The sequence below is a fragment of the Vitis riparia genome, chromosome 14 (genome assembly GCF_004353265.1).
Source record: "Vitis riparia cultivar Riparia Gloire de Montpellier isolate 1030 chromosome 14, EGFV_Vit.rip_1.0, whole genome shotgun sequence".
Taxonomy (NCBI): domain Eukaryota; kingdom Viridiplantae; phylum Streptophyta; class Magnoliopsida; order Vitales; family Vitaceae; genus Vitis; species Vitis riparia.
In genome coordinates, this window is record NC_048444.1 from 16,036,399 (window position 1) to 16,063,677 (window position 27,279).

Genomic DNA, 27,279 nt, shown 5'->3' on the forward strand with positions numbered 1-27,279 from the left:
ATATTTATATAGAAGAAATAATCTAAGAGAAGAAGAAAACATAAACTTCCTAAATTAGTGCTAGAAATATTTGTCAGGCTAGTTACAAAGTTGACGAAAAAAAAAAAAAAAAAACTTCCTAAAATGGTTTTAAACTAGTCAAAGATAGCTAATTAACCCCTGGAATCAAGGATGGAAATTAGTAGATGATTTCCATCAATCAATGGTGAGATCAGTGACTGATTTCCAGCAGTATGTTATGCATCAAAGGAAGCTCATTAGATAATTCTACAAGCCACAAGTCATAAAAATCATCAAGGATATTCCATACTTTTGTTGGATATTCCTTATCTTTCTCTTTAGATTCATTAATGGTCATGATATATCACCTTTTTTGGCAAGAGACACGTGTATGGAAAATTCTTGCCTATGATAAGCTCAATATGATTGGTTAGTACTAATTGCATTGTGTTCCTACCTAAATGTGCACTTTATGAATTCATAATTTTCTTTCTTTCTCTTTCTCCTATTTCTCAAGTATTCAGATAGTCTGTAGATTTTTCATCATTCTGGGAAAGTTTTGTTTCCCCACTTACATTTGTACTAATGACATCCTTTGGCAAAATTTACATTCCCATTGTCAGGATGGACCAGATATACTGGTCTGTGATGAGGCCCACATGATCAAGAACACCAGGGCTGATACAACTCAAGCCTTGAAACAAGTGAAGTGCCAGAGGCGGATTGCATTGACTGGATCACCTCTTCAAAACAATCTCATGGAATATTATTGTGTAAGTTTGTATGGAAAGCTATATCTCTTGGCAAATCATTTTATTTTTTTATTCAGTGTTGTGATATCTTTGTCAATTTTATGTGGAACAGATGGTTGATTTTGTAAGAGAAGGATTCCTTGGAAGTAGCCATGAATTCCGAAACCGGTAAGACTTCTTCAGTGCTATTATTCTAATTACTATATTCCCTTTTCTTTACTTCCATGTCTCTTGATCATGCTTTCCTTTCCATGCAGCTTCCAAAATCCTATAGAGAATGGACAACATATGAACTCCACATCAGATGATGTAAAAATAATGAATCAGAGGTCTCATATCCTCTATGAACAACTAAAAGGGTTTGTCCAAAGAATGGACATGAGTGTGGTCAAGAATGACTTGCCCCCTAAAACTGTTTTTGTAATGGCTGTAAAGCTTTCTTCCTTACAACGGAAATTATACAAAAGATTCCTTGATGTGCATGGCTTCACAAATGACAAGGTTTCTAGTGACAAGATAAGGAAGAGATGTTTTTTTGCTGGGTATCAGGCCTTAGCTCAGGTATGCCTAGTCAGTATGTTTATCAAGTTTCCAGAGACGATGTTATATGTAGGCGCGCACACACACACATACAGAGCTATTAGCAAGTTACACTCTGCACTATTCTGGTTATTTAAATTGTTGTAGTTATTTACTTTATGTTTGAACTCAAAACATATTTCAAAGAGGTAGTTATGGTGAGGAGCGGCAGTCAGCAATTAGGAAGTGAGTTCTGGAACAGCTTGCCTTTTCTCTTCTCTTTAATCATTTACGTATTGTTAGTTGGAAAATCAATGACAAATATTTCTTTTTTTTTTGATAAGTAAGGATATGCATTAAAAAGGCAAAACGCCGCAAAGCATACAGGAAGTATACAAGGCAACATAAGCCTCAAAAAACAAAGACAAAAGGATTACCTCCCTCTAAGTGGAAGCTATCCACTCTAAAAAGCCTATAAGGGAGAACGCCTCCTCTCCTACATACAATTTGGCCCAACTCCATAAATTACAAACAAAAAAATTCTTTAACTTTTGAATATTCAATATCCCCCCCTAAAAGCTAATCTATTCCTCTCCTTCCACACCGTCCAAAAAATACACAACGGAATGGCAGCCCATATCTTTTTCCTTTTCTTTCCCACAAACGGACCCCTCCAACTAGCTAAAACCTCCTTTACAGTTTCTGGGAAAACCCAATTCACATCAACTAAACCAAAAATAATCTCCCATAATGCTCTAACCACTGTACAATGTATAAGGATATGATTTACACTTTCTTCCTCACTACCACACAAAAAGCAACGGTTTGGCAGTTGAAATCCTCTTCTTTGGAGCCTATCCAATGTTAGCACCTTCTCCCATGTCGCCTCCCAGGCAAAAAAACAAACCTTAGTTGGCACCCTTGCCACCCAAATACTTCTTGCAGGAAAACCTATATCATCAGACTTCGCCAACAAACTATAAGCTTCCTTTACCCTGAACTGAACACTCTTTCCTTTCCTCCACATAACTGAGTCTTCCTCCAAGGAGGGTTTGAAACCCCTCAAAGAGTGGAGAAAGTCCCCCACCAACTCCAACTCCCAATCATTGAAATCCCTCACAAAGTGAAAGTTCCAATTTCCTTGACCCAATTCCTGATCCCACATTTCCTCAACCGTTGAGTTCCTTTGCGCAGCCATACCAAAGAGATGAGGGAAACACTGAGACAATGGAGCTTCTGAACACCACACATCTGTCCAAAATCTGATCCTGTTGCCTTTCCCTACTCGGAATGTCATGTTATCCCAACACCACTCTGATTCTTTCCAAATCTCCTTCCAAACCCCTACTCCAACCGCCCCATTTGCCGTTTTGGGCCTCCAATCAAGCCCCTCCTGCCCATACTTCACCTTGATCACTTGTCTCCACAAATTATCTTTGTCACAAGCATACCTCCATATCCACTTGCCAAGCAAAGCTTTGTTCAACAGAGCTAGCTTTCTAAGACCTAGCCCACCTTTATCCTTGTCTGTACAAACCACCCCCCATTTGACCAGATGAGCTTTTCCCTCCATATGTCCCCCTCCCCACAAAAAATCCCTTTGTAGTTTCTCAATCCTTCTAACCACTATCTTAGGCATTCTGAACAGGGACATTTGGTAGATTGGCATGCTAGCCAGAGTACTTTTTATTAAGGTGACTCTTCCACCTTTAGAAATATATTGTCGTTTCCAAAGAGCTAGTCGCCTCCTAACTCTCTCCTCCACCCCATCCCATATATAAGGCGCTCTGTTTGGAGCCCCTAGAGGGAGACCCAAGTACTGAGATGGTAAAGCCCCCACCCTGCAACCAAGCTCAACCGCCAACTCCTCCATCTCCATCACCTCTCCAACTGGAATGATTTCGCTCTTGGCTAAATTAATCCTTAGCCCTGAAGCCGCCTCAAACCAGAATAAAATCCAACTTAAGTGAGTGAGGTGATCCTTTCTAGCCTCACAAAATATAATTGTGTCATCAGCAAAAAACAAGTGAGAAATGTTCATTGGAGGACCACTTCCACCCCTGATGTTGCATCCTGATAAAAATCCCCCCTCCACAGCTCTCCTGATAAGAACATCTAGCACTTCCATCCCCATAATGAAAAGATAAGGAGACAAAGGATCCCCTTGTCTAAGACCTTTAGAGCTAGGGAAGAAACCTGCAGGCACTCCATTGACCAACACTGAGAATTTAGCTGAGGATATACAACTCCACATCCACCCCACCCACTTAGACCCAAAGCCCATCTTTTGTAACACCTTCAACAAGAACTTCCAATTAATGCTGTCGTAGGCTTTCTCTATATCCAATTTGCATATAATACCCCTTCCTTTTTGTTTCTGCCACGTGTCTATCACTTCATTTGCAATTAGAGACGCATCAAGGATTTGTCTTCCCCTCACAAAGGCATTCTGAGAAATGGAAACCACCTTGCCTACTACTTTCTTCAGTCTATTAGCTAGCACTTTAGCCAACAGCTTGTAAAGCCCCCCCAAGAGACTTATAGGTCTGAAATCCCTAAGATCCTCAGCCCCACATTTCTTAGGGATCAATACCAAGAAGGTATTGTTGAGGCTCTTAAGGAAAGAGCTGTGATCATAAAAGTCTTTGAACATTTCTAAAAGCTCCTCTTTAATGAATTCCCAACAGCTTTGCCAAAATGCCATAGTAAAGCCGTCCGGACCGGGGGCTTTATCCCCATTCATCTCCATCAAGGCCACATGAATTTCATCTTCTGTAAAGGGCCTCTCCACGTACTCAGCCTCTTGTGGACTGATCTGGTCAAATTGAAGATTCCCTATGTCCGCCTTCCACCCCGTATCTTCTGAAAGCAAGCTTTGGAACTCATTAGCAATTCCTTCCCTGATATCCTTCTCCTCCACCAACCACACTCCATTGATCTTTATTCTCTCCAAAGAGCTATATCTACGGTGAGCACTTGCCATGCGGTGAAAGAAACCCGTGTTTCTATCCCCCTCCTTCAGCCATATTTCCCTAGAGAGCTGTCTCCAATGCGTTTCCTCCATTATCACCCATTTTCTATAATTATCCTTTGCCTCTTTCTTAAGCTCAATTTCCTCCACAGTCAGAATTCTTTCATTTTCCTCCCTATCCCAGAATTCCACCTGCTGTAAGGCTAAGGATTTGTTGCTCTCCAGCTGCCCAAAAACTTCTCTATTCCAGACTTTCAATTTCTGTTTTATTTCCTTCATCTTGGTAGCCAATCTGTAGCTAGCACTGCCCCTAACCTCAATTCCTTGCCACCAGCTGTGAACTAGATCATTGAAGCCCTCTACCTTCAGCCACATATTTTCAAATCTGAAGGGGGTTGGGCCCCGTCTTATCCCCCCCCCACTAACGAAATTGGAAAATGATCGGACACCGGACGGGGCAGCCTACACTGATTAATCCCATTGAATTGATCTATCCAACAAGGGGATACTAGGAACCTGTCCAATCTTGCCCAGGCCTGATTGTTCAGTCCCCCACTCCAAGTGAAATCACCCCCCTGAAGAGGAAGGTCCACCAGCCCCAGCTCATCAACAATTTCAGCAAATTTCCTCATTGCTGAATTTATTCCCCTCTGACTACTCCTTTCCCGTGGAAACAGGGTAATATTAAAATCCCCCCCTATACACCAGGGGTCTTCCCACAGCCCTCTTATCGCCCCAAGCTCATCCCATAAGGCATCCCTTTCCACTTTGGAAAACAAACCATACACTCCCGTAAAAGTCCATATAGCCCCATTCTCTACGTTCCGAAATCTGCAAGATAGCGTGAACTGACCCTCTTCCCAATCTATCATATTCAAGGTCCTTGTATCCCAACATATCAAGATTCCTCCTGAAGCCCCTTCCGCATTCACAGCTTTCCAAGCTAGGAATCTTCCGGATCCTAGGCTTCTTGCAATGCTGTCCGACATAGCTTGGATTTTTGTCTCCTGAATACAAATTACATCCACCCTCTGGTTCCTTATGAACGTCTTAATAACTTTCCGTTTAGAGCTATCATTTGCTCCCCTCACATTCCAACTCAGAATTTTCAACTTCATTGGGCAATCACAATCTGACGCCCTTTGCCCTGTACCGAGCCTTTCTGTTTAATTCCTCCCTCATAATTAATGGAGCATTCCAATCTTTTTAACTCCCTTTCAAATTTAGATTTGTCCAGTAGCTCTTTACTATGGATTTTCTCCCTTCTTTTTCTGATTTTGGTCAGGAAATTCAGAATTTCCTTCTCCAACCCCTCCGTGGAGAAGCCCAGGAATTGGCTGAATTTCACCAAGCCATTCTCCTCCCATTTATCCTCCTGCTCACCTCTCTCTGTTTGGGAATCACAAATATCTCCTATCCCAGCAATCCCCTTGCCCTTATCACTGTGGCTTATCTTTGCTCCCAGTTCCTTACCCCCACTTCTTCCTTCATTACAGCCCTCATACACCGTTAGCCACATGGTATTATCATCCCGATCCTCCTCATTCCAGTCCCCAGAATGATCGAAAAACTCCCCCCCGGGAGTCCGATCAAAATTAGAAGAGTTGAGAAGAGAGGTCCCCAAATCCCTTTTCCCCCAAGAGCACAATCCCATTCCATACCTCATTGCCTCCTCTTTAAGCGCCTTATCCGTTTCTGAAATCCCAGCCACGCCATATAGTTTCCTCAAATCTTCAGTCTCCCGTGCAACAAAAGGTTCAGGCACATGAGGATTACCTGGAGCTGTTCCCTTCTGCAGAGGATCCTTCTTCTGAGGGCTATTTCGGTCTTGGACTGCTGAGGAATTTGGGCCTTCCCTTTGCTTTATAACTAACTGAGGAAACTGGGCCTTTGGCGACATTGGGCCTTCATAAGAGCAGCCCACTTCATCACGTCTATGGGATGGGCCAGCTTCTGGGCTAACCGCCACACCTTTCAGCTTCAGGCCCAACACACCACTCTTCAGCCCAGGCCCTTCTCCCCCTCTTAGCTGCTTTGGGTTGACAGATGGGCTTAAGGAAGCTCCATTTGGGGCCCAAGAGCTGGAAGTCGGGCTTTGAGAAACCCGACCCGAACCACTCCTCTGCCCACCCGTCCCATCTTCTGACGTCTGCAGGGTCTCGAGACCCACACTCACCCACCCCTTCCTCACTCGCTTCTCCGCGCGTGAGATCTCCTTACCCCTGTCCTCACTGCTGTGACGACCATCACTATGTCTGCAACTCCTCCTTATCACCGGCCGACATTCCCACCACAACGATACAGCATAGACCTCGTCCTCCACTTCAACTTCTAGGACGTTCGGTTTAGCTTCGCCTCTTCCTCTCACCAATATTCTAGCCCACTGGAGCTCGCCCATCGTTCTCGTTTGGTCGTCGACTGTGATAAAGCCCCCACATTCATCCCCCACCTTCTTGAAGATCTCCGAACTCCAAAGCGAGACAGGGAGACCAAATAATCTCACCCAAATATCCTCGGGCTCTTCCTCCTCTGTCCAACATCCACTCCTTGGACTCCAAAAATCCAGCCCTAACTGAATCCCATCCATCCTGCGATTTCCAGAGGATACCACACGACGGGCCTCTTCCAAGTCTTCAAAGTCCAGCAAAACCCTTCCCTTACCCAACCTAGCCAGCCCTAAACTACCCTTAAGCTCCCACGATTCTGCCCAGCGTCGTCCCACCTTCTCAAGGTCATCGTCTTCCCCTGAGTTGTCTATTTTACTCGCCACCACACAATACTCCAACTTCTTGAGCAGATCCACTGATTCCTCCCTTTTCGCCTTCACTGTGATTACGTTTGTTTTACCCAAAAGAGCTCGTTTTGCTATTGAAGCATACGAACTCCCCCCAACAATCTTACCCGTATCCTTTACAACCTGGGTATTTGAACTACTACCAAAGGAGCCTACCATCTGGGTAAGCTTCTCCGCCATGGTCACCCATCCCCTTTTATCCCTTTTGCCTCTCGGGATGAAGACGCAGAACCATTTCTTCTCTAGGTCAGAGACCCCTAGCCGGATAAATCCCCCCGCTTCGTTTTTTCCTCGCGACATGGAGTACAGTCGGCCCTGCTCCTTCCATTCCCTTCCCCATCTTGCTTCTTTCTCATCCATTATACATATATTCAGGCCTTCCAGGAAAAGCCCTAGTCCGTGCGCTCCCAAACGCACCCATGACGAAACCCCTCCCTTCTTCTCCACAATGATAACCTGGATTTTTCCTTTTCTATCTTCCCCGATAATCTCAAAAGCCTTTGATTCCACCGTGAAGCTATACTCCTTCCGTCTGCTTCGCGGCGCCGGCCCCTCCTCCCCCTCCTCACCATCGCACTCTCCTACGCAGTCTCTCTCGCCTCCTCTCGCTCTCTCTCTCTCACCCATTTTACTCAATCAATGACAAATATTTCAATTAAATAACTCTACAGTGTTGGCTTAGTAATAGCATATAACACATGCTAATGAGACTACAATTTATAGATTTACAAAATATGGACATATGCAGATATTTATGTTAATATTGAGATTGATGAAAATTTGAAAAAGTGGAAATCAGTGGTAAAAGAGATTTATAATGACTAATTTGGAGTGTTGTTGAGGTTTAGAAAATATGGAGACATAAAAATAAATATTGATGTTGAACAACTTTGACAAAGTGGAAGCGATTTATAAAATGTAGATATCTTTAATGATTACTTGGGTAATGCTGAAAAAAAGTGAGCAAAAGGCTTGCTCCAGTGAGAATAGAGAAAACATCTATGAAAAATTGGGGTATTGTTGAGGTTTAAAAAATATGGAGACATGGAAATAAATATTGACGTTGAACAACTTTGATGAAGTGGAAGCTACTAATAAAATGTAGATATCTTTGATGATTACTTGGGCAATGCTGAAAAGAAGTGAGCAAAAGGCTTGCTCCAGTGAGAATAGAGAAAACATCTATGAAAAATTGGGGTATTGTTGAGGTTTAAAAAATATGGAGACATGGAAATAAATATTGACGTTGAGCAACTTTGATGAAGTGGAAGCTACTAATAAAATGTAGATATCTTTGATGATTACTTGGGCAATGCTGAAAAGAAGTGAGCAAAAGGCTTGCTTCAGTGAGAATAGAGAAAACATCTATGAAAAATTGGGGTATTGTTGAGGTTTAAAAAATATGGAGACATGGAAATAAATATTGACGTTGAGCAACTTTGATGAAGTGGAAGCTACTAATAAAATGTAGATATCTTTGATGATTACTTGGGCAATGCTGAAAAGAAGTGAGCAAAAGGTTTGCTCCAGTGAGTTTAGAGAAAACATCTATTTTACAGATTTCTTTTCATATATCTTATGCCACAATGAAGTGTACTCTACAGTTGAAATCTAAATACGTTATCATAATTAGTCTATATAAGTCATGGAGCTCTTTCAAAAGTCAAACATGTCATCCCTATTTGTACCTTGATGAGAACCATAACACATCTCACTTGCTTACCATCTATTTTTAGTTTTCCTTTTATTGATCTCTTATTCTGTTATAATTAAATTAGGTTAATTTCCCTCACATCCCTGAGGCTTGGTGCAAATAAAACTAAGCTACAATTAGTTTCAACTTTCATTGGTTAGCACCCCTATTGATTTCTTCCATTCTTATTTAACACACTTATCTAACATTGTTCTATCTAAAATTTCTCTAAAAAAATAAATTTTATAAATGGGATAAATCAATTGGGGTGCTAATTGGTGAAATTTGAAACCAATGGTGATTAAATGTATTTATATCAAACCTTAGGGGTGTGAGTGAAATTAATCCTAATTTAATTTTGTGAACCTTTTTTAAAATTATTTTTGGTATCTTATTCTATTCACCTATGAATTCTATAATTTGGTATCTATTGCATTTTTTTTAAGAATATTGCCTCATTAGATAGTTAATCGTGTAGCCCTCAACCATATAAAATGTTGTGTCATATTTTATTAGAAGAAAATTCTTATTTGGTATCTGCTGAAGAATGAAAGAGAGTAAAAGATAAAACAAACATAAGACAAATGTCCTTTGTATTTTGTTGAGATATCTATTACCACAATCAAAATCTCAATGACTTTGAAAAGGAAAAACAAAAAAGGGAGTTTTCATTAAATTGAACATTTTGTCAAAATTGGCACATTATTTAATTGTATATTGTTTTACATATATTTATATGTTTCATTCTTTCATCAATATCGTTAATGCATTTGTGTTTGTGTGTGTGCCCGTGTGTGTGTGTGTAATATAATAAAATATAATATAATATAAACTTATAATTAAACAAAACTTCTAACCTAATAAAGACCCCAAAGGGAAATTTGTTTTGGACTCCTAATTTAACCAAACATTATGGCAGTGAAAAGCCATCTTTGATGCACCTGCAAATTGTTTTCTCTCATAGGAGTTCATTTGGATATACAATTCCTTTTTTTTTTTTTTTTTTTTCTAATTTTGATGCATTTATTATTTTAATAAAAATATATGACTTGTTTGTTTTAGATATGGAACCATCCTGGGATCTTGCAATTGACAAAAGAAGAAAAAGACTATGCAAGACGTGAAGATGGTGTTGAGAATTTTCTTGCAGATGACAGCTCTAGTGATGATAATATAGATTACAATACTGTTCTTGGAGGTAATATTTTTCCAATGTTTTTCGTTTTTCCTGAGAATAGTGTATGTGTATCACTGTATACTAAAGTGACCTTTATGGGCTTCATTTTGCCAAAACTGCTTATGAATTGAGTTTATGCATGGATTGATCCTATTAATCTATGTTTCAGTTTAGGGAAATTCATAAACATATGCTAGGTGCCAAGGAACCTCTAACTTGCTTCAAATGTTGTATCACATCATAAAGGGAGGAGGAATATGTGACTGAATTATGTAATAGTGATTTTTTCTTATATGTGGTATGTCATAAAAAAAGGATGAAAACTATCCCTGTAGAGCTATTAACCTTTGTGAAGAGAGAGAGAAAAGGAGAATCCCTAATTATTGTTATTGAAAAACTGTGAAGAATACACATTGGACTTGGGTATATATATACATGCTAGTGAGACCCACAATACAGTAAGGAAAGAAAAGGAAAAGGAAAAGTAAATAACCTAAATAACTATACATTATCTAACACTCCCCCTCAAGCTGGAGCATATATGTTATATGCACCAAGCTTGTTACAAATGTATTTAATTCCAGGACCTCTAAGAGATTTAGTAAAAATATCTGCTAGTTGATCATTTGAATTGACAAAACTAGTCGCCACACATCCTGATGCGATCTTCTCTTTAATGAAGTGACAGTCAACTTCAATGTGTTTGGTCCTTTCATGGAAGACTGGATTGGATGCAATATGCAAAGCGGCTTGGTTGTCATAGATGAGCTTAATCTGTTCATCCTTTCCAAATCTCAACTCCCGAAGAAGATGTTTCAGCCATGAGTTCATATGTTGCCAGAGCCATAGCTCGATACTTGGCTTCAGCACTAGATCTGGCCACTACATCTTGTTTCTTACTCTTCTAAGATATTAGGTTACCTCCAATAAAAACACAATACCCGGAAGTGGAATGTCTATCTGTGGGTGAGCCAACCCAATCTGCATCTGTGTAACCAACAACTTGGGTATGACCTTTGTTCTCGTACAACACACCTTGGCCTGGTGTGCTTTTGATATATCGAAGAATGCGGATTACAACATCCCAATGGCTATCACATGGTGATTGTAGGAATTGACTAACAACACTTACAGGAAAAGAAATGTTTGGATGAGTAATGGTGAGGTAGTTCAGTTTACCTACAAGTCGCCGATATCTCCCAGGATCTCCTAAAGGCTCCCCCTGTCTTGGTATAAGTTTGACATTTGGATCCATAGGAGTGTCTACCGGTTTACAGTCTAACATATCGGTTTCTTCCAAGATGTCTAAGGCATACTTCCTTTGGGAAAGAACCACACCGGAACTGGATTGAGCTATCTCAATCCCTAAGAAATACTTGAGTTTCCCCAAGTCTTTAGTCTGAAAGTGGGTGAAAAGGTGTTGCTTTAGTTTCTGAATACCATTTTGATCACTGCCTGTAATGACGATGTCGTCCACATAACCTACCAGATAAATACACTGCCCCGAAGAGTTATGATGATAGAAAACGGAATGGTCTGCTGTACTGCGGAACATGCCAAACTCCTGAACAACAGAACTAAAACGGCTAAACCATGTTAGAGGAGATTGTTTCAAGCCATATAGAGAACGGCGTAACCTACACACTAAACCAGACTCCCCCTGAGCAACAAAACCAGGTGGTTGCTCCATATAAACTTCCTCAACAAGATCCCCATGAAGGAAAACATTTTTTATATCTAACTGATAAAGAGGCCAAGAACACATAGCAGTCATGGAGAGCAATAGACGAACAGAAGCTATCTTGGTAACAGGAGAGAAAATGTCACCATAATTAGAACCATAAACCTGAGTATAGCCTTTAGCAACTAAGCGGGCCTTAAGGCGATCAACCTGACCATCAGGGCCAACCTTAATTGTGTAGGCCCAACGACAACCAACTGTAGATTTACCAGAGGGTAAAACAACAAGATCCCAAGTGCCATTGGAGTGTAAAGCAGCCATTTCATCTACCATTGCCTGTCGCCAGAATCTAGAATCCAAGGTCCAAGAGAAGATGTGTGGGTAAGACAAGTAGAAGCATTACCAGTCTGGGCAACAGAAGCAACAAAAGCTGACTTGGTGGCCTGATAGCGGAGATAGTCATCATACTCACTGTCAGTGAGGGAAATACCCTGAGACGTGGAGGAACTGGGAGGCTGAGGCGACTGAGGATCAGATGACTGGGCCACGTGGGCAGTGCGGGGAGGTCGCCCATTAACTGATAACACCGATCACGAGTGTGGTCAAGCTTATTGCAATAGGTGCAATGAGGACGTTGGCCTCTACCTCGGTTACCACTGCGTCCTCCTCGAGAGTTAGTTTGAGAAACTAACACAGAAGAATCTGAAGTGTAATCAGATGGCAAAGTCTGAGTAGAGGAGATACAGAGGAGGTGAGCAAACACATCATCCAAGGATGGAACGGAGGAACTGCCAAGAATCTGATCGCGGACGGTCTCGAGATCTGGACGGAGGCCAATAAGCGTAAGAACCATGAAGAACTTGTCAATCTGTGTTCGTTGATCCCCAACATCAGTAGTAAGAGGCATCACGGTCAAGAATTCCTCCTTAAGATAGGCAATCTGGCCAATATAAGTAGATAAATCCATGTCTTGTTGTCTGACATTGACAATAGAAGAAGCCACCTTATAAAGACGTTGGATGTCATTCGTGTATAGCCCTTTCGCCTGATTCCAAAATTTAAAGCATGTTTTGTAGGCCCGAAGATGAAGCAGAATCTTAGGATCAATTGATTGCCATAACACACTACATAACTGTGCATCTATCTTCCTCCCTCCATTGTACTCTGTTGACCTCAAGGATATCCGCCTCCTGCGTAACAAGGTGATCCTCATAACCTTGACCCATAAACCAAAGCTCCACAAAGGCAGACCAGGACAAATAATTTTCACTGCCAACCAATTTCTCCGAAGTAATCATAGGAGATCTAGATATGACAGAGGAAAAAGTGGAACTTTTAGTAGCCATATCTACTTATCTGGTGAATGAAATACGTTTGGATCGAAGAGACCCCTAATAGGGCTTATCGCGGACTTCCTAAGACACGTGCAGGGCTCGGGGTGGAGAGGAAGTCACCGGAGGTCGCCGGAAAGGCTGTTTAGAGGGTCGGCGGAGACAAAAAAACCCTAAAAAATGCACTTTCAGGGCTCGAATGACACAAGCAAAGATGGAGGGTGGCTAAACGGCGTCAGGCGAGGCTGGAGGTGGAAGCGTGTGGTCGGAAAGTGACCCACGCGCCCTCATGCGCCGGTGCGTGAGATTCAGGCCGCTAGAGAAGAGACGCGCGTGGCCGGCGCGTGACTGAGATTATTCCTCTGGTGCTTTGAGAAAAGTTGAAGATCTCCTCCTTGCGCACTTGATGGTATGGTCGGTGTCGGAAAAGGACGTCGTCGGAAAAGTCTCCGGCGGTGAGGGTTTTCTGACGGCGGTGAGGGTTTTCTGACGATGATACGGTTGATCGGAAAGCTTTAGGAGATGGGAAGGGTGACCGGAATGAAACACAGTCACTGAAAGATTTCCTAAAATTGATTCACGGATAAATCGGAAATAATTAGGGTTTTTTTCTCCCTTGGCTCAGATACCATGTGAAGAGAGAGAGAAAAGGGAGAATCCCTAATTATTGTTATTGAAAAACTGTAAAGAATACACATTGGACTTGGGTATATATATACATGCTAGTGGGACCCACAATACAGTAAGGAAAGAAAAGGCAAAGGAAAAGTAAATAACCTAAATAACTATACATTATCTAACAACCTTTAGAGATATATATACCACTTATCAAGAAGGAAAGCTTGAGAGATGTATATTAGCTATGGAGTGTTGGGAGATAGTGAGGCCCCTTTACTTGAAGATGAATTCTAAATTTAACTTCTCCTATGTGCCTTTTTTTCCCCCTCCTCACTTCATAATTGTTGTTTACCCCAACATAATATTGATGCTGAAATTGGCATTAAAGGAACATGGACAATTCATTCCTTTATCTTGTTTATGAATGTTTGTGTTGGATTTTTGTGTATTTTCTACTTGTAACTTCTTTATGCCTTTTTCTTTCCCTTCCGCAATTCCAAATTGTAGCAGTCCCGAGCATAATACTGATGGATTTTGTTGTCTGTCCTTGACAAGATGAATTTTGGACAAAGGTGGGTTGGTTGGATTAAATGGTGTATCTCTTTTGCCATGTTCTTTGTGATCGTTAATGATTCTCCTACAGGATTCTTTCAGAGCTCTAAAGGTTTGAAGCTAGGGGACCCTTTTATCTCCTTATTTATTTGTTGTAGCAATGGAAGCTCTAAGTTGTTTTCTTCGAAGATCTATGGAAGGTGGCTATATTTCGTGGGTAAAGGTAAGGGGGAGAGGAGGTGATGGGCTGGAGGTGTCCCATTTGGATTTTAGTTGATGATCGTCTTGTTTTTTGTAAGGCCTCTCAAGATCAAATGGTTCATTTATGTTGGTTGCTCATGTGGTTTGGAGCTTGTTCGGGTTGAAAGTGAATTTGGAGAAAAGCAAATTGATTCCTATTGGTAATGTGGACCAAGTTGAGGAGTTGATCTTAGTGCTTGGGTTTAAAGTTGGCACACTTCCTTTTACCTATTTAGGGTGCCTTTGGGAGCTTCTTTTAGATCTGTGGCAGTATGTGATGGGGTGGAAGAGAAGTTTTGTAAAAGACTTTCGTTGTGGAAATGACAGTTCATCTCTAAAGGGGTGAGGCTTACACTTATTAAGAGCACTTTATCTAGCATTCCCATATATTTTTTTGTCTTTATTCCATATTTTGAGTAAAGTCAAATTGCGGTCAGAGAAAATTCAGTGGGATTTCCTTTGGGAAGGTGGAGGGTTGGTGAAGAACATACATCTGGTGAAGTGGTCTGCTGTGTGTTTTGAGAAGAATAAGGGTGGGTTAGGTATTCAACGTCTTTCTTTGTTAAATAAGGCACTTTTATGTAAATGGATTTGGAGGTTTGCCACGGAAAGAGGTTCCTTTTGGACATGAATGATTAGGAGCAAATGTGGAGAGGAAGAGGGTGGGTGGTGGTCTTGTGAAGTTAGATATGGCTATGGAGTTGGATTTTGGAAATCCATTATGAAGGAACAAAGCACTTTGTTGGGTAATTTCTTTTTTTTTTTTTTTTTTTTTTTTGTGGTGGGTAATGGGAGAAGGGTGAAGCTTTGGACGGATAAGTGGTGTGGTGATGAATTGTTGTGTGCTTCCTTCCTCTCTTTATTTGCCTTAGCTGTATCAAAAGATGCTTGGGTGGTGGTGGATGTTTGGGTTTAGTTGGGGGAGAGAGGGCGTTGGAACGCTTGTTTTTCTTGACCTTTGAATGATTGGGAGGTGGATGAAGTTGTTGATTTATTTTTGTGGTTGCATGATTTGGCAATTGATAGAGAGGGGGAAAATATGATGGTGTGACTGAATTTAAATATTAATAAGGTATTTGTTAAGCAATTTTAAACTGACTTGGAATCAAAGGTTGTTGATTCTTTTCTAACACAGGTAGTTTGGAATTCTTGGGTCCCTTCTAAACCTAACTTTTTTGCTTGGGAGGCTCCGTGGAGAAAAGTTCTGACATTAGATCAACTTTAGAAACGCGGATGGTCTTTGGTCAATAGGTGTTTTCTTTGCAAAGATGATGAAGAATCCATAGATCACGTTCTCCTTCATTGTTCATTGGTTAGGATTCTCTAGAAGTTGTTGTTTGATCTTTTTGGTATCCATTCGGTGTAATTTCCTATAGTTAAGGAGGCTTTATTAGGGTGACATAGCTCGTTTGTGGGCAAATAGAGAAAAAAGGTTTGCAGAGCAACTCCTTTATGTGTTTTTTGGATGGTCTAGAAGAAAGAAATCTCCGAGCGTTTGATAATGAGGAGCATTCTGCTCTTCTTTTTTTTTGAAGATGTTCTTTCTTAGGAATTTGTTCTATTGGGTAAAACAGTACTTAGAGATAGATTCTTTGTCTTTTTTTGATTTTATTGAGTGGTTGGGTCCTGGTTAAGGGAGGGAGTTGTTGTTGGGGTTCTTTTCTAGTTTCTGTGTTTTTAGGCGCTTTTTGCATACTTTCTGTGTACTTTGTGGCATCCTTGAGATTTTTTTTTTTTTTTTTAAAATGAATTTGGTGTTTCATTTATCAAAAAAAAAAAAAAAAAAATACTGATGCTGAAATTGGCATTTAGGGCACATGGAGCAATTCATTCAATTGCGTTCTTCAGGCATGCTTATGTTGAATTGTTTGTGTGTGTTTGTTTGTTTGTTAAAGTGTTAGATTGTTCTAATGATGCAGTTGGGTAATCGCTATGTTTTCATGCTCTTAGCAGAGAAGGTGAGGAACAAGAATGAGATTCAACAAGGAAAAGTCGATAGTGGCTTATATCAGAAGGTTTGAGCAAAATTTTCTGTTTAGTTCTGTCAATCTTCAATTGGGACTTTTTCTTTATTGTTCCAAATTGCCTTATTGGAACTTCATTTGACATATTGTTTTCTATGAGTTTTATCTAGTGAGATGTGTACCCTAGGTGGGTGCCTTCTCAAGTGAATCGTTAAAATATACATTCTTCATCCATATAGATGCAGAAATCTGTAAACATATAACTCAAGTGTGATTCGTTTATTCATATGTTGTTTTTCTTGTTTTTGCTCTGTGTAACACCCATTATTTATCCCTGTCCAGGGTTGGTGGAATGATCTTCTCCATGAAAATAATTATAAAGAGGTTGATTACAGTGGCAAAATGGTTTTGCTGCTTGATATCCTAACCATGTGTGCTGATGTGGGTGATAAGGCTCTGGTTTTTAGTCAGAGCTTATCAACTCTAGATCTGATAGAATATTATCTTTCAAAATTATCACGGCAAGGGAAGAAAGGGAAATGTTGGAAGCAAGGAAAAGACTGGTACAGGTATGTATATGTGACTCCTTGCAACAGAAAAATTATAGATTTTGCCTGCCAGTCTGAAATGATTGCCTATATATGTATAGGGAAATAAGAGGACCTTTTTTCATCTCCCTTTCTTTGCCTTTTCTGTTTTCTTTCCCCTTCTTTTGAGGTTAGCTGCTTCACTAAGGGTTAACAAATTTGCGATTCCATGAGTCTTCCTGATGTTTGGCAAACTAAGATCATGACCAATCGTCTAAGGGATCATGTTTGTTCTAGTAAGGCTGATCCTGATTAGACAAAAAGTTATTATTCGATTTTCACCCTATTCGTTACCATTCTCATGATTTTACAGTGTTCTAGGATTTTATTTCATACAGGTTTAATCATATGATGCAGCTGATTTTTAGTTATTTGATTCACTAAATGAGACACGCATCCGTCCAGAAAAGAGATATTAAATGAGGCTTATTATTTACAGATGTCCCAACCATTTTGCCTTTATGTTGACATGATAAGATTCAAATGGTGTCTTCATGGTAATGGAAATAACTCACTGGAGATTTTGAAATCCTGTAATCTACAGGGAAACTTATGCTTTCAGACAATCTCTCTCTCTCTCTCTCACTTTTTGCTTATGTCCCTCATGCACTAGGCAATGCATGCATTATAGTGGCTGGGAGAAAGGGTAAAAGATGAATTGATCTAGGTATCATAGGATGTGATTTGTTATGTTTCAATATATGTTGATGAGAAGTTCTTATGATGACTTTTTATTACTTTCCTTTATTGGTACACTGTTTATTATGCTTTCATAACTTTGGTTCTTTTTTTTTAATACGGTTGTAATACTTTAAAGCAAGAAAGGCACATGAGCTTGATAACCAAACACCCCCCACATGAACATGTTGGGTGGCTTGATTTACAAATTTATGAACCGCAAGGGATTATTGAAAAATGGATTTCCTGTAAGTTTGTATCATGACAAAAAAAAAATATGTATTAGTTGGATAAAATGAAATTACATTTGCATTCATACCAAAAGTTAATTTTATTCTAGTCTCCTTAATCAAGAACCATTTTAATCATTATTGATGAATGATTAATGAGAAAAGTTGTGTCCTGAATTAATTTATTGACAGCTTGCTCATCATTGATTATCAGTTTTTTGCCCTACCTAAAAAAAAAGCCAGGTTTCATGAATGTTTGCTTGGTGGAACATCAACTTCTAACATTATTTGATCATTTGGCTTCCCATCTAGGTTCTGTTAAGGTGCTAAATGTGATTATGTTTCCATTTTTATGCAAGTTGCTGCTTGAATTTTTCTTGGTTATTTTTTATACTTTTTGAGTTTCAGATTGTCCATAGATAGGTGTATATGCTCTTGCAACATTGAGAAACTGTGTTTGGTGATTATAATGGTAGATGAATCTTGTTAAGATCTTCTGTAGAACCGCCAAGTTCAATTTCTGAATTAAAATGTTTCTTTGTAGCATATAAGTCCCTGTGACGGAAATTGTTCTTTTATACAGATAAAGTAAGACTTGGAAATTGATTGGTTGCTAACACTGGATTGTCATATATATGAATGTTGTTCTAGACTTCTAGTTGGCAGTTACCTCCAGTAGTGCAGCTCAGTTTTGGCTTCACCTAGGATTTTTCTAGTGAATTATTTCATGTTATTTTTCCTATTTTCCCTGTCATCCATTCCAATGTTTTCATCTCTGCTCTATTTAATTTAGAAGTAATTTCTAGAAGTACTTTCTTGGCTTTCATGAATCATGCTGGTTTTTATTAATGCTAATGGACGCTCACCAAATGGTTAATTCAAATCCTAATGTCATATGAAGCTTCTCAACCACATCTCCATTTTACTGATAGGAATTAATTGATTCCATCTCCTTTAATATGTTCCTGTATTGACAGTTCATTTAGTAAACATGAGTGAGGGGGGACTTAATGCTCATGGTTTGAAATTTTGGTTGGTTTCTACCTTTTGGAAATTGTTTTGTAATTTATCTTAACAGAGTGTTTTCAGATCAAAAGTTCAGAGAGCCCTTTTGTCCCTAGTTAGTAGAATAACCCTTGTACGATGTTGTGTGCGGAATTCCTAGTCTCATTTACTTTCTTCTGGTTTTCAAGACTCCAACAAAGTGGCATCTAGGATTGAGAAATTGCAGAAATAATTTTGTTAGTCGGGACTCAAAAGAAAAGCCACCGTATTGGTTGAGAATGTAACCCAAAGGATGAAGGGGATTCGGCTTTAAGGAAGACCTCTTTGAGAAATATTCTCTTCATAGGGATGTGGACATGAAAGTTTTATGGGGAACATAATGTTTTATGGCAATATGGTTGTCTTGAGCATTTATGAATAAAACTGCAACTATAGGGATGCTAGCGATCTGGTTAGGTGGTCACATCGTTACCCTGAGAGACACAATGTTTTCTCTCATCTTTTCTGTCATACCTCATTTTTATGTTTATGATGGCTTAAGATTCATTTTAGGAGGACTTGTTGAGTGAACAACCCATTGGTGTTAAATTTCCTAATCTTTTTTTTTTTTTTGATAAGAAATTTCCTAATCTTTTTAGGGTAGCAAGAGTTTGAAACTATTTCATCCATATCTAGCTTTCTGCTCTTGCTCTATGTTAAAGATTCCCATATTTCATCTGAGACTCTTTATCAAAACTGATATGAAGCTTTTCATTCTTAAAGAATAAACCTTCAATCATGTCTTCAAATTAAGGTCAACTTGAATCTCAGATGTTCTTCTATTGATGAGAAAGTAATCCCACAAAAATACTCAGAACTTGAATCTCTTCAGAACTGAACTCAGTTTAGACCTTCTTGAATCTGATTCAAGACGTCTTCAATTGCCTAGCCCAAATTCAGAGACAACCACCCCCCCACCCCCCTCTCATCCATAGGTCCTCTCTCAACATGCTAGTCTTCTATAGCCCCTCTTTGATACCTTAGACTAGGACTTTATGATATCTCTAAAGGTTGAAGACAATCTTCAATGAATAACTGCAAAACTGATCTCAAACTCTCAATAACGTCTTTTATAAAATCCTGAGATTGAGAGAAGATCTTTCAAACTGGGCAGGAAACAAAAAAAAAAAAAAAAATGGATGAAGGAAAAACACTGCAGAAAAGGGCAGACCACAAAGTGGAGACTGCTTTTATTGATATTATTTTATTTCTTCAATACAAGTAGATTTATAGGCTAGGTTTTGTAACCACAACCCTTTATTTTAGGAGATTCACACCAGCTGTATTTTAGGATATTCAAACTAGCTTATAATATTAGAGCTACCAATGAGTAACACAATCTCCCATATTTAGAAAATAAACCGAATCTTGGATTTTATTTTTATTCAAAGAATAAGAATTATCTGAGACTCTCTACACTCCCCCTCAAGCTGCACTAAACACATTGAATGATCCCTTAGTCAACAAATCGGCAACTTGCTATGATGAAGGCACATAAACAACACAAATGCTCCCATCTTCAATCTTTTCCTTGATAAAGTGGCTGTCCACTCCTACATGTTTTGTTCTATCGTGATGAACAAGGTTATGAGAGATGGTGATGGCAACCTTATTGTCACAGTAAACCATCATAGGCTCATTTCTCATAAATTTCAATTCATCCAACAAGATCTTCAACCAAAGTAACTCGCAAATCCCATGTGATTAAGCTCTTAATTCTGCCTTAGCACTACTTCTAGCGACTACTGTTTGTTTCTTGCTCCTCCACGTCACTAAATTGCCCCACACAAAGGTGTAATATTCGATTGTTGACCTCCTGTCTTTCAATGATCCTGTCTAATTTGCATTTGTAAAAGCCTCAACACTCACTTTTCACTTTTCTTAAAGAATAGACATCATCCTGGAGTCCCTTTAAGGTATCTCGAAATCTGACACATGATTTCCATGTTTTCTTCATAAGGAGAATGCATATACTGGCTCACGATACTAATTGTGAAGGCAATATCGGGTCTAGTATGGGAAAGATAGATAAGCTTTCCTACTAGGCATTGGTATCAACCTTTATTAACCGGTGTACTTCTAAATTATTCTCCTAGTTTCAAATTAGGATTTATGGGTGTATCTGCAGGCTTACACCCTAACATCCTTGTCTCCTCCAAGAGGCCTATGATGTACTCCCTTTGAGAGACTGAAATACCACTTCTATTTCTTGCTGCTTTCGTACCAAGAAAATATATCAATGAGCCTAGATCTTTAATCTCAAATTCTGTTGCAAGAGTATTTTTGAGTCTTTCCATCTTTGTAATATCATCATTCGGTCAAATTTATATCATCAACATAGACTATGAGAATCAAAGTCTTACCCTTTTTACGTCTATAGAATAAAGTGTGATCAAATTGAGCTTGTTGGTACCCTTGCTAACGAATAGCCTTCGTGAGTCTGCCAAACCAAGCTTGTGGGGATTGTTTCAATCCATAAAGAGATTTTATGAGCTTGTAGACCTTTCCTTGAATTCTAGCCCTATCAAATCTTGCTGGCAGTTCCATATAGACTTCCTTCTTCGACTCATCATTCAGGAATGCATTTTTTGACACCAAGTTACTGGGGTCTCCAGTGGATAGGAGTACTCGAATAGTGTTTAGTTTTGCCACTAGTGCAAATGTCTCCTAATAGTCAACTCCATAGGTCCAAGGAAAACCTTTTGCCACTAACCTCACTTTATAGTGCTCAATAGATCCTTCTAACTTATATTTGATGAAAAAGACCCACTTACTGCCAATAGGAGATTTTTTCCTTGGCATCTTCACAACATCCCAAGTTCTATTCTTCTCTAGAGCTGGCATTTCTTCTCTTATTGTGTTTCTTCATTCTAGTATTGTTAAAGCTTCCTGTATAGTTTTCAGAACTTCCACTACTGCTAGATTAGTTACAAGAACTTGAATGAATGATGACAAGTGACTGTAAGCTACAAACTTGGAGATTGAGTGTTGAGTACAAGATCGGGTTCCTTGCCTGAGAGTTATAGGTACAGTAAGATCATCATCTTCGGAAGTAACACGTGGGTTAGAAGTTTGAGTACCTAATATTGGTTCAAATTCATGGTTTTGCAAGAGATTTGTTAGGTGTTCCACTTTTTGAGTATTCTTCCGTCTTGAATAAACAATTGGCTTGGGAGATTGGAGTTACAGGTCTCCCTCTATCATTGAACCCTTGTTTATGGTCATAGTAGGTTCAGGAGAGGGTGTTTGCGGCTGTTTAGGGTTAGGTGGTAGTGTTTGTGGCTGTTCAAGCTTAGGTGTTTGTGGTTGTTCAGGCTCAAGTGGTAGTGCAAATATAGGAGCAACAACATCCCAAATATTTCTGTCCTCACTAACACTCTCCCCTTGAGAGAAATTTTTAGTGAAAAAAGGTTGGTTTTCAAAGAATGTCACATCCATAAAAGTGTAATACTTGCGTGCTTCCGGTGAGTAACATTTGTGCCCTTTTTATGTGGGAGAGTATCCTAAGAAAATACATTTTTGAGCTTTAGGGTCAAGTTCACTCCTATCATTACCGTGGATGTGTACAAAGGAAGTACAACCAAAGACTCTTAATGGAAGTGAAGAGATAGATCGGTTGTGAGGATAGGCTTTGAGAAAACAAGTTTATAGTGTTTCATAATTGAGAACCTGGTTTGGCATTCTATTTATTACATAATAGGCAGTAAGAACAACATCCCCCTAGTGGTATTTTGGTACATTATTTGTGAACATAATGGCTCTAGTTATTTCTAGAAGGTGGTGATTCTTTCTCTCATTAATGCCATTTGTTGTGGGGTTATAATGTAGGAGCTTTGATGAATAATGCCTTTCTTAGAGAGAAAGATTCCTATAATAGATTTAAAATATTCTTTTTCGTTGTCTGTTTTAGAATTTTAATGTTTGCATTGTATTGGGTGTTAATCATAGCATAAAAAGTTTTGAACACTTGCTCTACTTCTGATTTTTCTTTCTAAAGATATAGCCAACAAACTTGAGTGTGATCTTTAATAAATGTGATAAACCATCTTTCTTCTATTAAATATTTAACTCGTGAAGGGCCTCAAATATGACTATGGACTAATGAAAAAGGTGATGGAGTGTTGTATTTTTTGAGGATAAGTGGAACAAACATGCTTGGCTAAGTGACAAATTTCACATTAAAGAAATCTCCTATATGAAATAGTGATGGAAACAAAGCTTGTAAATATGAAAAACTTGGGTGGCCTGGTCTACGATGCCATAACATTATTTTTTGTTCTCTAGAAAGAGACTTACAACTTGTAGTTTGAGCATGTTTATTTAATTTGACTTTCTTATCAAAATAGTATAACCCCTAACGTTCTCTAGCGTTGCCAATCTTCTTCCTCGAAGTCAGGTCTTGAAACACATGAGAAGACTTAAAGAAATGAGCACCACACTTTAAATCTCTTGTCAGCTTAGTAATAGAGAGAAGGTTGCAAGACAAATTTGGAACATGCAACACAAAGTGCAATTCAATATTAGGACTAATTCTATTAGTTCCAGTTCTTGCCATTGTTGAAAGAGATCCATATGCTATTTTAACCTTGAAATATCCTGAACTAGGATTGTTTGGCGAGAATAATTTCTTGTAGTCTGTCATGTGATCTGTGGCTCCAAAGTCAATCACACCCATGGTTCCAAATCATTGTTACAACTGCTAAGAGTTGAGAAAAAATTACCTTTATGTGCTAGTAATGAAGTATTGGTGTCGCAAATGGTTTGAGTAGCTTGTACGGTTGCTCCATTTGCTCTTTGGTAAGTGAGAACTGTGTGCCTTCTCCAAAAAGATTCTGCTTCAAGCTAGGACCCGATTGGTTAGAGATCTAAACTGAAATATGAAAACTAGAAGGATCTCGATTTCCAACACTACTATTCTTCGAATTTGAGCTTACCATGTAACTTCCAGCAACGATCTTTGGTGTGATTTGTTTTCTTGCAGAAATCACACCAAAGATTGTTTCTTTTTGAATTCTTAGGTGATTCTTGACCATGAATTGTTAGGGCTGAAACTTCAGGCAATGATGGTTTTGATCCGCTCATCATAACTTGTTTTCAGCTCGCCTCTCTTTGAACTTTAGCAAATATTTCAGTAATCAATGTGAGAGGCTTGATTCCCAGAAGTCGGCCCCTAACTTCATCAAGATTGGGATTTAATCTTGCCAAAAATCATAGACTCATTCTTTTTGAACCTGCTTTTTGTATAGTTCAGCATCTCCCCAATCCCCAAACCCTCTTTTACCCTCGGCTTACACACTGCATCCCAACTAACAAGATGGTCTCTTTTACCTTCCCCAACCCCTGACCAAAGAAAGTCCCTTTGCATCCTCTCAACTTTTGTAGTCACTGAAGCAGGAATCTTAAACAGAGAAAGAAAATAGCTAGGGATATGGGATAGGCATGAGTGTAGGAGAGTTATCCTACCGCCGAAAGATAAGTAAGCCTTTTGCCACCCGTCTAATCTCCTAGAGATTCTCTCAAGCACTGGATTCCAGAATCCACAAGCAGTTGGATTCCCTCCCAAAGGAAGACCCAGATAAAGTATAGGCCAATCTGAAGCCTTGCAGTCAAGCAACAAGGCTAACCTAGAGAGATGATTCTGATCAAGGTTGATGCCAAAAAGATTACTCTTGTCAAGATTGACTTTAAGCCCAGAAACTTGACCAAACACTAACAATAAACTCTTAAGAGTTTGCAATTCTTCCTCACTAGAGCTAGCAAAGAGGATGGTATCGTTTGCGAATTGCAGATGGGACACCCTACACCTATTTCTACCTACCCTGAAGCCCTCCAACAAACTTCTTTCCTTAGCTTTCAACAACATTCTACTCAACACATCTACAACAATAGTGAACAGGAAAGGGGCAAAAGGGTCACTTTGCCTTAAACCTCTAGATGCCTTGACCCACCCTTTAGCATTGCCATTCACTAGAATAGCATAAGAGACCGACGACAAACAACCTCTCATCCATTTCCTCCATTTAGAACTAAATCCCTTCTTCTTCAACATATGATCCAAAAAATCCTATTTAACATGGTCATAAGCCTTTTCAAAGTCTATCTTGAATACAACTCCTTCCTCTCCTGATCGGCTTTTCTCGTCCACAATCTCATTGGCTATAAGAACTGCATCCAGAATTTGTCTCCCTTTAACAAAAGCACCTTGAGTAGAGTGGATGGTCTCCTGTAGTACTCCTCTTAGTCGCCTTGACAAGACTTTTGCTATTACCTTATAGAGACAAGTGATCAGGCTGATAGGTCTAAAATCCGAAATCTTCTTTGACCGACTCTTTTTGGGCAAAAGAACTATGAAGGAGGCATTGGTGTTTTGATTAATAATCCTGCTATTGTGAAACTCTGCAAACACCCTCACTAAGTCATCCTTGATCGCATCCCAACAATCTTGAAACACTGCTATGGTGAAACCATCAAGCCCCGACGCCTTATCCCTATCTAACTGAAAGATGGCATTATAGATCTCTACTTCGGAGAAAGGGGAATCTAGCCTAGAAGCACTCTCTTCTGATATAGGGGACCAATCAATACCTTCTACTCTCCAAGACTCACCTGGAGGACTCGAGTATAGCTTTTTGAAATAAAGTAATATCTCCTCTATGATGCTCTAGGAATTGTCCAACACCAAACCACTTTCATTCTCTAAGAATTTGATGAAATTCCTGTTTCGTCTCCCGTTAGCCACTTTGTGAAACAGCTTTGAGTTGCAATCCCCGTCTTTAACCCAATTTACCTTAGCTTTTTGTTTGCAATGAATTTCTTCCCTCATAATTATTTCCTCTAGCTCCCCTTTTCTTACAGCTCTTTGAACAGCGAGATCAGAAGAGAGAGCCCCTTCTTGTTCATTGGCATCAATTTTTGCTATTTCATCCAAGATGGTTTTTTTCCTTTTCTTAAGCATTCCAAAAGTATTCTTATTCCAATCTTTCAATTTTGCCTTAACAAATTGTAACTTCCTCATGAACTTGTGACCTTCCCAACCATTTCCTTCAAATTCTATCCACCAACTGCTAAAGCACTCTTTAAAACTATGATGTTGCAACCACATATTCTCAAACCTAAAAGGTGTTGGACCCCACTTGAAAGGATTGGTATCCAATACAATCGGCCAATGATCCGATGTCCATCTAGGAAGAACTTCTTGAAGGCTTTGAGGGAATGAAAGCTCCCACTCATTTGAATAGAGAAACCGATCCAATCTCTTACACACCGGTGACTCTTGCATATTTGACCAAATAAAAGAGGCATTTCGTAATGGGGGATCATGTAATTCACATTCTCTTATAAAGCCATCAAAATCCCTCATGCTAGAAGTGAATCTAGAGCCACCCAGTTTTTCTGATCTTCTCCTTATAACATTGAAGTCACCTCCCACACACCATGAAGGAAAAGTAAGGCCAAAAAGGTCTAACAGCTCCACCCAAAAATCCTTCCTAGTTAAGGGACTGTTTGGACCATAGACTGCGGACATCCACAAAGGTCCACATCCATCCAACAAGAACTTGACTGAGACAGTAAAAGATCCAATTACCACGTCCTCACTACTGATTTTCTTTGAGTCCCAAATGATTAAAATCCCTCCTGAAGCCCCGCACGCCGGGAGAGCAGCCCACTCCTTATTTCTAACCGACCAGACACTTCCTACAACCCTTCTGTCGCACACCTCTCTTTTTGTTTCCTGAAACATCACTACATCCGGATTCTGAAGGCGCAAAAAATCCTTAACCACCCTTCTCTTTTTCCTAGATCCCAACCCCTTGATATTCCAACTTGTGATCTTCATAAAAACACCTCACTGACCCTATACCTCCTAACCAACGTCAACAGAACTCAAATGTCTGTGGCAATTCTGTTCTTTCGCCTTGAATACACCTTTATATCCAAGGAGCTTAAGACCTCACATACTTTAGCCATTTTGCTAGAGAAAGACCTTCAATTTGGAACCCACCCATCTAGGAGAACTCAGTGTCTCCCTGGCTAACTGTACCCAGAATAGGGGCCCTATGAGGCAAGCTGGGTTTGGTCTTATCATGATTAAAGCTTTCAGACAAAAGATTCAATCTAGCCAGCTGGGGCACCGCATCATCACGGTTAGGAATGCCAACAAACCCAAGACGATAAGTCCCAACGTCATCTTTTTTTGAAAAAATTTTAGATAACACTCGATTTTTCCTAGGAAACTGGGATTGAAAGGCTGGAATGGAGAGATCAATGGCAGAAGAACTCGGGTGTGGAGGAGCCACGCCAGAGAAAGGAGAATGAAAAGGCAGAGAAGGCTGAGAAAAATGATGAGAAGATACCTCGAGAATTTCCACTTCCGTCATTCCACAGTACCCCTCAAAGTTGAGCCCTTTTTCTTTGGTTGCGGGATAAGAAAGATGATCCGTGATTGAA

The 27,279-nt window shown here is 39.6% G+C and overlaps 1 protein-coding gene across 3 annotated transcripts in view; it reads left to right on the forward strand.

Annotated features, from left to right (window-relative positions):
- LOC117929891 (protein CHROMATIN REMODELING 20) overlaps positions 1 to 27,279 on the forward strand; it is a 126,210-nt gene that overhangs the window by 73,525 nt on the left and 25,406 nt on the right. For 2 of the 3 annotated variants that reach the window (XM_034850330.1, XM_034850329.1), the window contains 6 exons: positions 624 to 773; positions 865 to 920; positions 1,010 to 1,313; positions 9,792 to 9,927; positions 16,279 to 16,343; positions 16,635 to 16,861. In XM_034850330.1, the coding sequence (XP_034706221.1) occupies positions 624 to 773; positions 865 to 920; positions 1,010 to 1,313; positions 9,792 to 9,927; positions 16,279 to 16,343; positions 16,635 to 16,861 (938 nt within the window). The remainder of the gene's footprint in view (positions 1 to 623; positions 774 to 864; positions 921 to 1,009; positions 1,314 to 9,791; positions 9,928 to 16,278; positions 16,344 to 16,634; positions 16,862 to 27,279) is intronic. The other variant, XM_034850331.1, reaches the window with a different exon arrangement.